Below are 17,219 nucleotides of genomic sequence, written 5' to 3'. Positions count from 1 at the left end.
GTTCTTAGTTCCCTCCTGTACTCCCTGTTCACCCACGACTGCGTGGTCAAGCACGACTCCAACACCATCATTAAGTTTGCTGACGAAACAACAAGGGTAGGCCTGATCACCGACAATGATGAGACAGCCTATAAGGAGGTCAGAGACCTGGCAGTGCAGTGCCAGGACAACAACCTCTCCCTCAATGTGAGCAAGACAAAGGAGCTGATCGTGGACTACAGGAAAGGAAGGGCCGAACAGGCCCCCATTAACATCGACAGGGCTGTAGTGGAGCGGGTCGAGAGTTTCAGGTTCCTTGGTGTCCACATCACCAACGAACTATCATGGTCCAAACACACCAAGAAAGTTGTGAAGAGGGCACGACAACGCCTTTTCCCCCTCAGGAGACTGAAAAGATTTGGCATGGGTCCCCAGAGCATCAAAAAGTTCAACAGCTGCACCATCAAGAGCATCCTGACCGGTTGCATCACCGCCTAGTATGGCAACTGCTCGGCATCAGACCATAAGGCGCTACAGAGGGTAGTGCGGACAGCCCAGTACATCACTGGGGCCAAGGTTCCTGCCATCCAGGACCTAAATACTAGGCGGTATCAGAGGAAGGCCCAAAAAAAGTGTCAGACTCCAGTCACCCAAGTCATAGACTGTTCTCTCTGCTACCGCACGGCAAGCGGTACCGTAGTGCCAAGTCTAGGACCAAAATGCTCCTTAACAGCTTCTACTCCCAAGCCATAAGACTGCTGAACAATTAATCAAATGGTCACCCAGACAATTTACATTGACCCCCCCCTTTGTTTTTACACTGCTGCTAGTCACTGTTTATTATTTATGCAAAGTCACTTTACCCCTACCTACATGTACAAATTACCTCGACTGTAAGTAAGCATTTCACGGTAAGGTCTACTACACCTGTTGTAGTCGGCACATGTGACAATAAAATTTGATATGTATAACTTAACATTCTGTCTCCAGAGAAACCTGGATTCAAATAGAGTTTATTAGATTTGCCCTACTTTTCAGAGAATACACACCAATACAGTTGTGTAAATTCAGAGTGTATTGCAGTTCTATCAAGTATTTATACACTACCATTCAAAAGTTTGGAGTCACTTAGAAATGTCCTTGTTTTTGAAAGAAAAGCAAATTTTTTGTCCATTACAATAACATAAAATTGATCAGAAATACAGTGTAGAAATTGTTAATGTTGTAAATGACTATTGTAGCTGGAAAAGGCTGATTTTTTTTTAAAAAGGAGAAAAAAAAGGAATATCTACATAGGCGTACAGAGGCCCATTATCAGCAACCATCACTCCGGTGTTCCAATGGCACGTTGTGTTAGCTAATCCAAGTTTATAATTTTAAAAGGATAATTGATCATTAGAAAACCCTTTTGCAAATGTTAGCACAGCTGAAAACTGTTGTCCTTCTGTTGTCCTGATTAAAGAAGCAATAAAACTGTCCGCCTTTAGACTAGTTGAGTATCTGGAGCGTCTGCATTTGTGGGTTCGATTACAGGCTCAAAATGGCCAGAAACAAAGAACTTTCTTCTGAAACGCATCATTCTATTCTTGTTCTGAGAAATTTAGGCTATTCCATGCGAGAAATTGCCAAGAAACTGAAGATCACGTACAACGCTGTGTACTACTTCCTTCACACAACAGCGCAAACTGGCCCTAACCAGAATAGGAAGAGTAGTGGGAGGCCCAGGGGCACAACTGAGCAAGAGGACAAGTATATTAGTGTCTAGTTTGAGAAACAGACGCCTCACAAGTCCTCAACTGGCAACTTTATTAAATAGTACCCGCAAAACACCAGTCTCAACATCAACAGTGAAGAGGCGACTCTGGGATGTTGAGTTCCTCTGTCCAGTGTCTGTGTTCTTTTGCCCATCTTAATCATTTCTTTTTATTGGCCAGTCTGAGATTTGGCTTTTTCTTTGCAACTCTGCCTAGAAGGCAAGCATCCCGGAGTCGCCTCTTCACTGTTGACGTTGAGACTGGTGTTTTGCGGGCACTATTTAATGAAGCTGCCAGTTGAGGACTTGTGAGGCGTCTGTATACAGTACCAGTCAAAAGTTTGGACACACCTACTCATTCCTTTTTTCTTTATTTTTACTATTTTATACATTGTAGAATAATAGTGAAGAGATCAAAACTATAAAATAACACAAATGGAATCATGTAGTAACCAAAAAAGTGTTAAACAAATCAAAATATATTTTATATTCTTCAAAGTAGCCAACCTTTGCCTTGATGACAGCTTTGCATACTCTTGGCATTCTCTCAACCAGCTTCACCTGGAATGCTTTTCCAACAGTCTTGAAAGAGTTCCCACATATACTGAACACTTACTGGCTGCGTTTCCTTGACTCTGCGGTCAAACTCATCCCAAACCAACTCAATTGGGTTGAGGTCAGGTGATTGTGGAGGCCAGATCATCTGATGCAGCACTCCATCACTCCCCTTGGTCAAATAGCCTTTACACAGCCTGGAGGTGTGTTGGGTCATTGTCCTGTTGAAAAATAAATGATAGTGGGACTAAGCACAAACCAGATAGGAAGGTGTATCGCTGCAGAATGCTGTGGTAGCCTTGCTGGTTAAGTGTGCCTTGAATTCTAAATAAATCACCAACCTTGTCACCAGCAAAGCACCCCCACCTCCATGCTTCACGGTGGGAACCACATATGCAGAGAACATCCGTTCACCTACTCTGCGTCTCACAAAGACACAGAGAATCGTTGTAATTACACTATCAGATTGGCGCTGAAAATCACAAATGCTCCTCCGAATGGTCTCCTACATTGTCAAAAAGGTACGTTTCTGAAATTCAGTGCATGCAAAATGCTTATACAATTTCCAAAGACACCTGAGTACATTTTCTAAGAATAATCTTAATTTTTAGCTAAATTACTTGAAAGTTTGTTATGTATATGTAACATCGGAGATTAAGTAATGTAAACAAAACGCCACAGAAATATGTTATTTGGGGTCTCCTTGAACATTCCTATCACTCATGATTTTTTTTTTTGCAAGGAAAACTGGGTCTGGGTGTCTAAGGGTTAAGCTGTCCCAGTTTATATGATGTCCCAGGTTTTTTTCAAGTAACATTGTATGAATTTAATCTGAACGCATTTCAGTCATTCGAATTTAGGTGAAAATGTACACAATTCTGGCTAAAATGTAGACACAGTGCCATAAACTAGCCATCTTAGTCTTGTTGAACACTGTCAGCATGGCCACTGCCATTTCAATACAGTACCTCTCTTATTGCTTCAAGGCACACCTTGATACAACCACCAAACGGGAGCAAACGTATCTGAAAGTCTGTTCAAGAACATACAATAAAGTTTTGGGAAAACGTGTTGTTCAGTACAAACCCTTCCGCAACGTAGCAAGCGAACTGAACGCACCTCTGGTTTCATGAGCGTCACCAGCGCATAACCTTTGAACTATGACGCCAACCATCCATGCAAACGGAAGTAAACGACCAAGAACAATTTCCACGTTCGCGTTTTTATTTAGACGTTTATTAACACCATGGAACTCAAAATATGACTAATTTAACTGCACAGCGTCACATACTTACCCCACGTAGTATTTAATTCGCGTTGGAGACAGGACTTGGTTGATATAAGTTTTCTAGGTAATGCTAGTTAGCTGCTAACAATGGCTAACTGTATGGTTTTTCACACTCAAATAGCCTCCATCATGGAGGTGCTAGCGAATGCCGCCGTGGCAGAGATCTGTAAACTCGTAGACGACGATTATGCAGTGTTTCGTTTGGAAATTTCTCAAGGCCAGAAAGAAAACAGAGGATTGCGGAGGAAACTACAACTACTGGAACTGAAGGTGGCACGAGAGCGCGTCCTCGCCAGTCGTCCCGGTAGTGTCAAGATCCTCGACCGATACAGAGGAATGGCAAGAGGTACATTTTGCAGAAGGCCGAGGTGCGCGGCCTGTTGCCTTTCATAGATAGCTCAGTGTCTGTCGCCCCGTTCCCATTCTACACATGTGGTTAACTAGAATTGGTTCATGGTCCGTTTTTGGATAGTATGCAAATAATTCCCCTGATTACTTAGCTATCTTGCACAAAGACACTATCATAGTCTAACCAGATTCATGTTTAATGCATTTCCTATGATTTACTAATTGAATACAATATGAGGCATGGATTATAATAAATAGATCTATAAATAGTATATGAAGAAGATATGCGAAGTGTTACTTTTACAACCTTGTCAATTCTAGATGTGTCAATAGTGTACAGTATATAGTTGCGCATTGACAGTCCATAACCTAAACACCTCTTTTTTTCCCCCTATTTACTCTCGCAGGTGAAGGCATTCTCACTCGAGGCCACAAGAGCTTTGTGAAGCCAGCGGGACACAATACATGGAGTGATGACCAACCAATCACTGTTGATGAGGGGAGTGGAACCTCAACCCAGCACGTTATCGTGATAGAGGTTAGTGTAATAGTATTAGATCAAAATTACATCAAATGTGACCCGTTTATTTTAAAATGGCAACTCCTCAGATATTCATGAACACCCTTATTTATATGCCATATGGGAGCTTGTGAGACTTCCTGACAACATTGTTATCCAATTAAACTCATGTACCGGTAATAACCTCTTCTCTTCTTGTGTCAGCCTGCAGATGCAGAGTCTGCAGGTCCTGGGGTTAAGCAGGAGAGGTCTGAAGGAGAGGATGACCTACGGCACAGCAGAGACATCCAGACCGGAGTGCCCCCTGTAGTCACGGAGAACCCCACCGCTGCCCCAACGCAGCCCAGAACCCGGCACAGTATCACGGAGGTCAGTGGAACGCCGAACGCCGTCCTCAAGTCACAGACAGACACCAAGACATTAACTGTAACACACAGACTCTTACACACAGGATCTGACCACAGATCAGACTCAGAGAGACTGGGGACACTGGGCTGTCCTCCTGCTCCTGGTTCAGAGTATTTACCTGTATTTCACCAGAGCCAGAGGACGGTTATTTCCCGTGGAGATGTTGATGGTGATGCGTTAGACACTGGCGGTGATGATCCGTCTTGTTCTTACGCTACAGAGATGGATCCTGGCAACATGCCCTTGGGTTTAGAGACACAGACTGATCTGTTTAGAGGGGACTGGAACCAGTACAGTAGTAGTGTATACTCTGAAGGGTGCCTAGATGAGAAAGGGGAGGTTATAGTGGTAGATGAGGTGACTGTGAAAGTGGAGGGTGACGCTCCTCCCACATGGAATGCAGGTAGTCACCTAGGAGATGGACACTCACAGGGCACATATTTCTTAGATTACAGGGGAAGCTTAGAGACAAATCCAAATGTCACTACCCTCTCCCCTTTACACACGCTCAGGGATCGCGACCCAGTGTCCATGTCGATGGGGCCTTCCGATTCACACGGCCGCGTCCTTTTCCATCAGGTACTGAACTCAAACGACACGGCTAGAGCCCAGGCTCAGGGAGGAGGAGCCACATCAGGCAATAGTAAAGAGAAACGGTTTCTCTGCATGTTCTGTAACAAAGGCTTCAGCTGCCCCAAAAAAGTGGAGATCCACCAGAGGGTCCACACAGGGGTGAAACCCTTTAACTGTACCCAGTGTCATATGCGCTTTGCCCAGGCTGGCGACCTGAAAAAGCACCAGAGGGTCCACACAGGGGAGAAACCCTACAGCTGTACGCAGTGTGAGAAGAGGTTCTCCCGCCAGGACCACCTGAAGATGCACCTGAAGGTCCACACGGGAGAGAGGCCATTCGCCTGTACACACTGCGGGAAGAGGTTCTCAGAGAGGAGATACCTCAGGATACACCAGCAGAAAAACCATTCCACTCTATAACATATAAAGTAACCATTCCACTCGATAGATTCTGACGTTTAAATTAAACCCTGCATTAAAGACAAAGTTGAATTTCCATTGTCAGTAGAGAAGATCCACAGATGCATTTGGAATAACGAGAGTAACAGATTCCAGTTCCTGGGTAGAATATTGCATCCAGACATTGTGTGATATAAGCCTAAAAAGTCTGTCACATATTGTGTTTGTACTGTGTAGGCTGTATGATGTTTTCGTATGGTTTATTTAACACTTGTTTAATAAACATAAAATTTGACTTTTCATTCTAAGACTGTATTACTCACGTTTTCCATCCAACATATCGGATAAAAAAAGGTAATGACCGGCCTGATGGAAACAGAAAAATTTCCGGTAAACTTTCCAAATGTTGACGAAACGAAGTACACTAGACAAGGTGGGATCTTTTTGTGTCTACTAAAATGAATTATGCGAGAAATGTTGGTGGAAATGCTTTTATGTTTTGTGGTCCACTACGAAAACAGGAAAACAGTTTATTAGGCTAAATATGAAATAAATAATGAGGAATTTCACAGGGTGGTGAAAGTGCATGGTGATGAGCTAGATGGTCCTTTCCGATAAATATCGAGGGTCTTATTCTGGTGACATGATGATCGATGCTTGGCTGCCGTTTGATAAATACAAATAATCTCGCTCTTTTGTCCATAATAATAATCTCATCATGTAGGCTATACGTGCGCTCTAGCCAACAGTGTGCAGATAGCGCTGTTGGCTATAGTGCACTGCCAATACCAGAGTGTGCATACCCACTACATTCTTTTTTTGAGAAAAGCATCAATAGAGTTAAAATTGTGATGGAAACCCATTTAACTTGTATTTATTTATTCGGTACATGGAATTTAACTGTAAAATGTATTATGTGCACTACGTCATCACACAGCCTTTCATCCACAACAAGTCAATTGGATGGAAACGCATCTCTGGTGGGAAAATGCGCATATTGTTTTTGATTTTAGAATATTCGCATTGAAAATGTGTCGCCAATTGGATAGAAACATAGCTACAGAGACTCTTTATCACATCTGATCTCACCCTATTCTGCATATACCCGACAAGGATTTATAACCAATATACACTTAATAAATATACCCACACACTAACAAACACCTACTGTACATGTCAAAATATTTTAGTCTGACATTTGACTTATCATAGCTAACTTGTTTTTACCCCCAACATCATATTTATGTTCACCATGATGGGTTTAACAACAATGAAGTCATTCTGTGACTACAGTATAGGACTCAAACTTAGTGGGGATGGGTAAACACTCCATGTTGAAAGTGTGTTTATCTCTGTGTATACGTACCTGATGGAGTGTATGTCTGTGTAATCTGATACACCTGTCTCTTCCAGGAGGAGGGTCCAGAGGTGCTGCTGGAGAAGGAGGAGGGGTGTGAGGAGGGTCTGGGGAACCCTGAGGGGACATTGGTCATGGAGGACAACCAGACTACACCTCCTCCTGAACCCACAGAGGAACCAGCTGAGCAGCACAAGACCACACACAGTCTCACTGAGGTGAGCCCACTGTAAACTACTGTCTGAATGGTATTAGGTCAGGTCCCGTATCCACAAAGCCTGTCAGAGTTGGATTGCTGATCTAGGATCAGTTTTCCCCTTTAGATAATAATGAATAAGACTATATAGTGGGGTGGGGATCTGAAACTCGATCAGCACTCTTACTATTTGACGCTTTGTAGATACGGGCCCAGGTCTTGACCATGCATTTGAATTATACAATTATTAAAGTGTGTAAGTAATCAAATCAACTAACATGTTTGCATAGTACTCATAGCAATCCCTCATTACCCAATCAGAAGATGCTCCATAGCAGGATGCTCATATCAGATTTCTTGATCGAACATCCTCTCACTCTGTATCTCTTACAGTCAGCAGACATGGAGGATGGGAAGCCTGATCTGCTGTTAGTCAAAGAGGAGACAATAGAAGATGGACCAGAGAGTATTGATCTGCTGAGTGGACTAAAAATGGGGGAGCAAGGTAAGGGATACATACATGGGTCTTTCTATAAATAATGGGGCCAATGTGTAACATTAGGATCAACATTTTTAAATGGTTTGAAACAAAATAAAAAAAATATTTTCATGCAGTTCCACATGTGTACTTAGAGGACTATATGTAAATTAGCCCATAACTCCACCTATACAACAAAATAGGCCAAGGATTATACATAACTTAAGCAGGGTTCATACAGACATTGGAAAGTCAAATTCAAGGACTTTCAGGGATATTTTCAAGCACTTAATTATAATTTTCAAGGACCTCAATGTTATACAATTGTCTAATTTATACAATTGTACATATAGGGCTTAATAAAATTGCAGGTATAACATGGAAACTACAATGTATTTGTCATTACCAGATCATATTGTGTTGAAGCCCACTAGGCTATGTAATTTGTTGTCATTATATCCAGAATAATTCATTGGAATAGCTTGGGTGTTGCGCAATAGTTTATCAATTGCGCACAGTAGACTCGGTGTCGAATCCGAGGCACAAAAATATATGAAAACATTAACTCATTACCTTGATGCTTTCTCTGTTAAATCTAACAAGACCCTTCTGTAAATCAAGCAGAAAATAACTTATGATCAACATCAATTTGGTAAGGATAGTGGATCCAAACTGGATCCAGGCACAACTGTCTTCACAGGCGTAAGAAATGAGACCTTCTTCGCGAACACCTTTTTTTTTTTTTTTACAGCACTTTACAACAGCTCTTCCTCACTTGACTGTCATTCATGTGATCCAGGAAAAAATGTTCTGATGATAATGTGTGAAAATATCACAGCGTAATTAAACAACTCGACACAATGCACATCCAACAAGTATTATGTATTATTATTGTAGAATGACAGTATCGATTTAGGTTTTATGTATCAAGGTAAGGTGACTCATTCGGTTGGAAGCATTCGATTTTGCAATCACATATTTTTTGTGGAATTTGTGTGCCCTTAAATGGTTTTCACCCCGTAACATTCACTGAGTGTATAAAACTTTGTTCCTGGAGAGCTACCGTCCTGTAGGTTTTCGCTCCAACCCCAGTTTTAACTAACCTGTTTTGTTTATCAACCAGCTAATTATTAGAATCAGGTGTGGTAGATTAGGGTTGGAATGAAAACCCACAGGACGGTAGCTCTCCAGGAACAGGGTTGGAGTGATAACCCACAGGACGGTAGCCCTCCAGGAACAGGGTTGGAGAGCCCTGCTCTAATCACTCTGACATCAATGTAAATGCAATCAAAAATCAAGAGTTTTGATGGCCTCTATTAAAAAGAGGATCCCATAAGCTTTCTAGGCCTACCACATTTATTTGTCAACCATGCTCTCGATGGTGCAGCTGTAGAACTTTTTGATGATCTGGGGACCGATGCCAAATCTTTTGTCTCCTGAAGGCGAAAAGGGGTTGTCGTGCCCTCTTCACAACTGTCTTGGTGTGTTTGGACCATGATAGTTTGTTGGTGATGTGGACACCAAGGAACTTGAAACTCTCGACCCACTCCATTACAGCCCCGTCTATGTGAATGTGGGTGTGTTCGGCCCTCCTTTTCCTGTAGACCACGATCAACTCCTTTGTCTTGCTCACGTTGAAGGAGAGGTTGTTGTCTTGGCACCACACTGCCAGGTTTCTGACCTCCTCCTTATAGGCTGTCTCATCGTTGTCGCTGATCAGGCCTACCACTGTTGTGTCGTCAGCAAACTTAATGATGGTGTTGGAGTTGTGCTTGGCCACGCAGTCATGGGTGAACAAGGACTACAGGAGGGAACTAAGCATGCACCGCTGAGGGGCCCTAGTGTTGAGGATCAGCGTGGCAGATGTGTTGTTGCCTACCCTTACCACCTGGGGGCTGCCCGTCAGGAAGTCCAGGATCCAGTTGCAGAGGGAGGTGTTTAGTCCCAGAGTCCTGTGCTTTGTGGGCACTATGGTTTGAACGCTGAGCTGTAGTCAGTGAACAGCATTCTCACATAGGTGTTCCTTTTGTCCAATTGGGAAAGGGCATTGTGGAGTGCAATTGAGATTGCGTCATCTGTTGGAGCGGTATGCGAATTAGAGTGGGTCTAGGGTTTCCCGGGATGATGTTGTTTATGTGAGCCATGACCAGCCTTTCACAGCACTTCATGGCTACCGATGTGAGTGCTACGGGGTGGTAGTCATTTAAGCAGGTTACCTTCACTTTCTTGGGCACAGGGACTATGGTGGTCTGTTTGAAACGTAGGTATTACAGACTCGGTCAGGGAGAGGTTGAAAATGTCAGTGAAGACACTTGCCAGTAGGTCCACGGGTGCTTCGAGTACATGTCCTGGTAATCCGTCTGGCCTTGTGAATGTTGACCTGTTTAAAGGTCTTACTCACATCGGCTACAGAGAGAGCGTAATCACACAGTCGTCCGGAACAGCTGGTGCTCTCATGCATGCTTCAGTGTTGCTAGCCTCGAAGCAAGCATAAAATACATTAAGCCCATTTGGTAGGCTTGCGTCACTGGGCAGCTGGCGGCTGGGTTTCCCTTTGTAGTCCGTAATAGTTTTCAAGCCCTGCCACATCCGACGAGCGTCAGAGCTGGTGTAGTAGGATTCAATCTTAGTCCTGTATTGACGCTTTCCCTGTTTGATGGTTCGTCTGAGGGCATAGCGGGATTTCTTATAAGAAAATCATCCGTATTAGTGTCCCATTCCTTGAAAGCGGCAGCGCTAGCCTTTAGCTCAGTCTGGATGTTGCCTGTAATCCATGGCTTCTGGTTGGGATATGTACATACAGTCACTGTGGGGACGACGTCGTCGATGCACTTATTGATGAAGCGGGTGACTGAGGTGGTATACTCCTCAAAGCCATTTGATGAATCCTGGAACATATTCCAGTCTGTGCTAGCAAAACTGTCCTGTAGCGTAGCATCCGCGTCATCTGACCACTTCCGTATTGAGCGAGTCACTGGTACTTACTGCTTTAGTTTTTGCTTGAGGATAGAATTATGGTAACGTTTGCCAAATGGAGGGCGAGGGAGAGTTTTGTATGCATCTCTGTGTGTGGAGTAAAGGTGGTCAGTTTTCTTTCCTCTGGTTGCACATGCTGGTTGAAATGAGGTAAAACAGATGTAAGTTTGCCTGCATTAAAGTCCCCGGCCACTAGGAGCGCCACTGCTAGATGAGAATTTTATTGTTTGCTTATGACGTACAGCTCATTGAGAGTATGTCATAATTGGTTTGTGGTTGTAAATAGACGGCTACAAAAAATATAGATAAACTCTTGGTAGATAGTGTGGTCTACAGTTTATCATGAGGTACTCTACCTGAGCAATACTTTGAGACTTCCTTAATATTAGACATTGCACACCAGCTGTTATTGAAAAATAGACACACACCATCAACCCTCGTCTTACCGGATGTAACTGTTCTGTCCTGCACAGAAAACCCAGCCAACTGTATATTATCCATGTCGTCATTCAGCCACGACTCGGTGAAACATATTACAGTTTTCATGTCCCATTGTTAGGATAGTCTCAAACGGAGTTCATCTAGTTTATTCTCCAGTGATTGCACCTTGGCCAATAGAACGGATGGTAGAGGCGGTTACCCACTCGCCGCCGAATTCTCATAAGGCACCTGGATCTGCGCCCCCCTGTATCTCCGTCTTTTCTTCATGTGAATGACGTGGATTTGGGCCTGGTCCGGTAGGTCCAGTCATTGTGCAATCGCGTGTGAAAAAAATAGTTTTGACTGTCCACTATTCAAAAGAGGATCCCAGCTTTCTTGTGCTGCTATATTTATTGCTACATTCTTAAAATTAAGCACATTAATCCTCTTTACAACGGATGTAGCCTACCTGGCATACATAGGCGGTGTGTGTCAAGTTTGGGGAATCAAATTTTCACCATAAAAATGCAATCCATGCATCATCGCATTAGCAGACTTATGTGAGAGAGCCTACTATTCGTTATGTGGTGAGTAGATTGGATAGTCATAATTTAGGCGAACAATATAACTCAATCACTGTTTGCAAAAAAGACTGCTCAATGCATGACTGAGCTCGTAGAGTAGGACTAGACTATAGGCTATATCAGATACGTTTCTTTCTTTGCACTTGAAAGTGGCCTTTTATAAACATATTTCATGCAATTCTACTACACTTTATATGACTGGGCATTAACAGAATCTTTTTCATTCGACAAATTACAGGGTACGCTATTCTGCTGATACTGACAAACAGATCAAAAACAAAATAATTGTCCATATAATAGGCCTACGAGAAGGGGAGACACAAAGGAGGAAGTTAATGTCCAAAAACTAACTTTTAAGTAGCACTGACCCAACAATGATAAATAGTGAATATGCGCAGTGCTCACTCCCCAGGGATAATGCCAATGCTATCCGCTAGTGCCAATAAGATATACTGGCTATACTGTTTGTTCAATTAAGTTGAGCATTTTGATAACTAAAAGACAGATTTAGTCTATTCATTGTCTTCTCTTTACAGCAATAACCATTTGCTTTCTAAACTATATTGTCCCGCGATTGTATGTTGAAATATTGAGATATGCCTCAACAATAATCTGCCCAAATTGCGCTCGCTGCCTTTCCTTCCGACTGTAGGGAAACCGATTTTAAAACAATCCACAAGTTAAGCTAATGATCCTCTGTGGCCAAATCATGCTTTAGTAGCCTATTTTGAATTATTTTATTTATTTCTGTATAGACAGGAGTAGGATCATTAGGAATTCTAAATCAAAAATAATTCCACACATACAGTACTAGTCAAGTTTGGACACACCTACTCGTTCCAGGGTTTTCTATATTTGTACTATTTTCTGCGTTGTAGAATAATAGTGAAGACATCAAAACTTTGAAATAACACATATGGTATCATGTAGTAACCAAAAAAGTGTTAAACAAATCAAAATGTATTTTATATTTGAGATTCTTCAAAGTAGCCACCCTTTGCCTTGATGACAGCTTTGCAATCGCTCAACCAGCTTCATGAGGTAGTCACCTGGAATACATTTAAATTAACAGGTGTTCCTTTTTAAAAGTTAATTTGTGGAATTTATTTCCTTCTTAATGCATTTGAGCCAATCAGTTGTGTTGTGACAAGGTATACAGAAGATAGCCCTATTTGTTAAAAGTCCATATTATGGCAAGAACAGCACAAATAAGCAAAGAGAAACGACAGTCCATCATTACTTTAAAACATGAAGGTCAGTCAATCCGGAAAATTTCAAGAACTTTGAAAGTTTCTTCAAGTGCAGTCACAAAAAACGTTAAGCGCTATGATGAAACTGGCTCTCATGAGGACCGCCACGGGAAAGGAAGACCCAGAGTTACCTCTGCTGCAGATGATAAGTTCATTAGAGTTACCAGCACAAATAAATGCTTCACAGAGTTCAAGTAACAGACACATCTCAACATCAGCTGTTCAGAGGAGACTGCGTGAATCAGGCCTTCATGGTCGAATTGCTGCAAAGAAACCACTACTAAAGGACACCAATAAGAAGAAGAGACTTGCTTGGGCCAAGAAACACGAGCAATGGACATTAGACCAGTGGAAATCTGTCCTTTTGGTCTGATGTCCAAATTTGAGATTTTTGGTTCCAACCACCGTGTCTTTGTGAGATGCACAGTAGGTGAATGGATGATCTCTGCATGTGTAGTTCCCACCGTGGAGGATGTGTGGGGGTGCATTGCTGGTGACACGGTCTATGATTTATTTAGAATTCAAGGCACACTTAACCAGCATGGCTACCACAGCAATCTGCAGAGATACGCCGTCACATCTGGTTTGCGCTTAGTAGGACTATCAATTGTTTTTCCTACCGGACAATGACCCAACACACCTCCAGGCTGTGTAAGGGCTATTTGACCAAGAAGGAGAGTGATGGAGTGCTGCATCAGATGACCTGGCCTCCACAATCACCCGACTTCAACCCAATTGAGATGGTTTGGCATGGGTTGGACCGCAGTGTGAAGGAAAAGCAGCCAACAAGTGTTCACCATATGTGGGAAGTCCTTCAAGACTTTTGGTAAAGCATTCCAGGTGAAGCTGGTTGAAGTGGATTTAGCAAGTGACATTAATAAGGGATCATAGCTCTTTCACCTGGTCAGTCTGTCATGGAAAGAGCAGTGTTCTTAATGTTTTGTATCCTCAGTGTAAGGAGACACAAAATGTTACATAGTTACACTGCATTTCCGAGATCTCGGTACAAAAAACTGTCAGACAGCTACATCAAGGATTCTTTACAGGGTTCAAGTTTAAAGTATTATTGAACTGATTAATGCTTAATATATGATACAACAACTTACACAGCCATAAATGCAAGGACAGAAAAGTAATGTTTTATGTCACCTGATTTTGGACAAATCCATTAAGACACCCACCATGAGAATGGTTAAACAGGTTTTAAAGGAAGTTGTGGATTGTATTGAATATAGCTATGTTCCCCCTTATATCTTAATGTAATGACATGAAAAAGAAATGGGATGATTATTATCAGTGACTTATCAACAGCTGTGACAACTTGTCCAGGGTAGGAAATCCCCTCTAGTTTATAGAAAGACCCACATATAGCCTACATACAGTATTAGATCTTTCAACGGGAATAGGGGCTATTGATTTTTCTTCTTTAATGAACTCAAATCAATACAACTTATGTTTACATGTATGAAATTGACAGGTAATTGACAACAAAAAAACTCCATATGTAGAGTCTTCCCTGCCATGTTTGTAAAGTCTATTTTTTAAACTCTTCATGTAGGTGGATGGCTGGAGACTAACAGAGCAGACTGGGCGGCCATCTTGGATTCCCAGATGGGTGCAGCCAAGGGCCCAGCGAACAACATCACCGAGCAGCCCTGGACCAGAGGTGACCTAGTGGAGGTCAGGGGATGGGACAGCGTCCTCAACTCTGGGCTGGTGAACAACGCTGTTAACCACAACCAGAAACAGATAGTCGAACACACAACGACATCCGAACTTAGTCTCCATGACAACAGACTGGCTGAGACCAGGGTGAGGCAGCATAGATTTGGTTTGCGGGGACAGGAAAGTGAACGTATGCGGCAGGAGAGTACAGACTTCGCTTACGATGCTCCGTCCTGCTCCTATAGTTGTGATTCAGAGAGACTGATGGTGCCTCAGGTTAACCCCCTAACAGGTGCTGCCTTCAGCCTGCCTTCTATAGGATCTGTCAACTGTAACATGGACCCTGCGATAACACAGACACTCCCTGGCCTTCGTTCTCCTCACACTCTCCTAATGTTAAACCAGACCTCAGACAATGCCAGTGCCTCAACACTAAATGGCTACACAAGCCCATTGACAAATGACAGTAGTGAAGACGGAATCAGTAAAGGTGGCAGCGCCAAAGAGAAGCGCTTCCCGTGTTCATTCTGTGGGAAAGCCTTCAGTTTTCCCCAACAGGTGGAGATCCACCAGAGAGTGCACACGGGGGAGAAACAATTTGGCTGCCACCTGTGCCGGGCCAGTTTCTCTCACTCCTTCAGCCTGAAGAGGCACCTGAGAGTCCACACAGGGGTGAAACCCTTCAGCTGTACCCAGTGTCACATGCGCTTCGCCCAGGCTGGTCACCTGAAGAGGCACCAGAGGGTCCACACAGGGGAGAAACCCTACAGCTGTACGCAGTGTGAGAAGAGGTTCTCCCGCCAGGACCAGTTGAAGATGCACCTGAAGGTCCACATGGTAGAGAGGCCATTCGCCAGTACTCACTGCGGGAAGAGGTTATCAGAGAGGAGCTACCTCAGGATGCACCAGCAGAAAAAACATTCCACTCTTTAACATAAAAAGTAACCATTCCCCTGGATAGCTTCTGACATTTAGACCAAACCCGGCATTAAAGACAAATATACATTTTCATTGTTGTCAGCAGAAAAGACCCACAGATGCACAGATGACCCATAGATTTCAGTGTTGAATATTCCTGGGTAGAATATTTCATCCAGACATATAAGGCATATCTACACTACCTTTCAAAAGTTTGGGGTCACTTAGAAATGTCCTTGTTTTTGATAGAAAAGCAACAACAACAAAAAATCCATTAAAATAACATCATATTGGTCAGAAGTACAGTGTAGACATTGTTAATGTTGTAAATTACTATTGTAGCTAGAAACGGCAGATTTATTTTTAATGGAATATCTACATAGGTGTACAGAGGCCCATTATCAGAAACCATCACTCAGCAGTCTCAACGTCAACAGTGAAGAGGCGACTACGGGATGCTGGCCTTCTAGGCAGAGTTGCAAAGAAAAAGCCATTAAGATGGGCAAAAGAACACAGACATTGGTCAGAGGAACTTTTCCTAGAAGGCCAGCATCCCGGAGTCACCTCTTCACTGTTGATGCTGAGACTGGTGTTTTGCGGGTACTATTTAATGAAGCTGCCAGTTGAAGACTTGTGAGCCTTCTGTTTCTCAAACTAGACATTAATGTACATGTCCTCTTGCTCAGTTGTGGACCGGGGCCTCCACTACTTTCTATTCTGGTTAGAGCCAGTTTGCACTGTTCTGTGAAGGGAGTAGTACACAGCTTTTGGCAATTTCTCGCATTTCTCATTTCTCAGAACAAGAATTCACTGACGAGTTTCAGAAGAAAGTTCTTTGTTTCTGGCTGTTTTGAGCCTGTAATCGAACCCACAAATGCTGATGCTCCAGATACTCAACTAGTCTAAAGAAGGCCAGTTTTATTGCTTCTTTAATCAGGACAACAGTAGGACAACAGTTTTCAGCTGTGCTAACATAATTGCAAAAGGGTTTTCTAATGATCAATTAGCCTTTTAAAAGGATAAACTTGGATTAGCTAACACAACGTTCCATTGGAACACAGGAGTGATGGTTGCTAATAATGGGTCTCTGTACACCTATGTAGATATTCCATTAAAAAGAAATCTGCCGTTTCCTACTACAATAGTCATTTACAACATTAACAATGTCTACACTGTATTTCTGATCAATTTGATGTGATTTTAAATGACAAAAAATGTGTTTTTCTTTCAAAAACAAGGACATTTCTAAGTGACCCCAAACTTTTGAACAGTAGTATAAGTCTAAAACGTATGTTACATATCGAGGTTTTAGGACTATAAGGTTTTATCTTCAAGAAGATGATTCTGAGATAATTGGCTTTACATTTCTGAACCCTGATTGGTTTGAATGGTGTCAGCCATTTTTATCTTCTATTCTTTTTAACTAAACAACATGAATTGGGTTATTTAGAGTACTATATATGTAGAGAACATTGAACAGAACAAGGCTACATCAATAACACAATTTTGAAAGAAATTCAGGTAGAAGCTCGCGATTTTGTGTTTGTACCGG

At 42.6% G+C, this 17,219-nt stretch overlaps 1 protein-coding gene across 1 annotated transcript; it reads left to right on the top strand.

The window, feature by feature from the left end:
- Nucleotides 1–3,030: 3,030 nt before the first annotated feature.
- On the top strand, nt 3,031–15,984 carry LOC106602452 (neurotrophin receptor-interacting factor homolog). The gene is made up of 6 exons (XM_014195115.2): nt 3,031–3,921; nt 4,331–4,461; nt 4,648–4,812; nt 7,237–7,398; nt 7,770–7,881; nt 14,643–15,984. The coding sequence occupies exons 1-6, from the start codon at nt 3,663–3,665 to the stop codon at nt 15,680–15,682; spliced, it is 1,869 nt and encodes a 622-aa protein (XP_014050590.2). The 5' UTR covers nt 3,031–3,662; the 3' UTR covers nt 15,683–15,984.
- The last annotated feature ends 1,235 nt before the right edge of the window (nt 15,985–17,219 follow it).

The sequence above is a fragment of the Salmo salar genome, chromosome ssa04 (genome assembly GCF_905237065.1).
Source record: "Salmo salar chromosome ssa04, Ssal_v3.1, whole genome shotgun sequence".
Lineage (NCBI taxonomy): Eukaryota > Metazoa > Chordata > Actinopteri > Salmoniformes > Salmonidae > Salmo > Salmo salar.
This window is presented reverse-complemented; position numbering and strand designations above follow the sequence as displayed.

What these genes read in the sequence shown, in the direction of transcription:
- LOC106602452 (XM_014195115.2), top strand. Translation starts at nt 3,663, where the DNA reads ATGGCTAACTGTATGGTTTTTCACACTCAAATAGCCTCCATCATGGAG. An exon ending in CCCGGCACAGTATCACGGAG is followed by an intron (nt 4,813 to 7,236) that starts GTCAGTGGAACG and finishes TGTCTCTTCCAG; the next exon opens with GAGGAGGGTCCAGAGGTGCT. An exon ending in CCACACACAGTCTCACTGAG is followed by an intron (nt 7,399 to 7,769) that starts GTGAGCCCACTG and finishes TATCTCTTACAG; the next exon opens with TCAGCAGACATGGAGGATGG.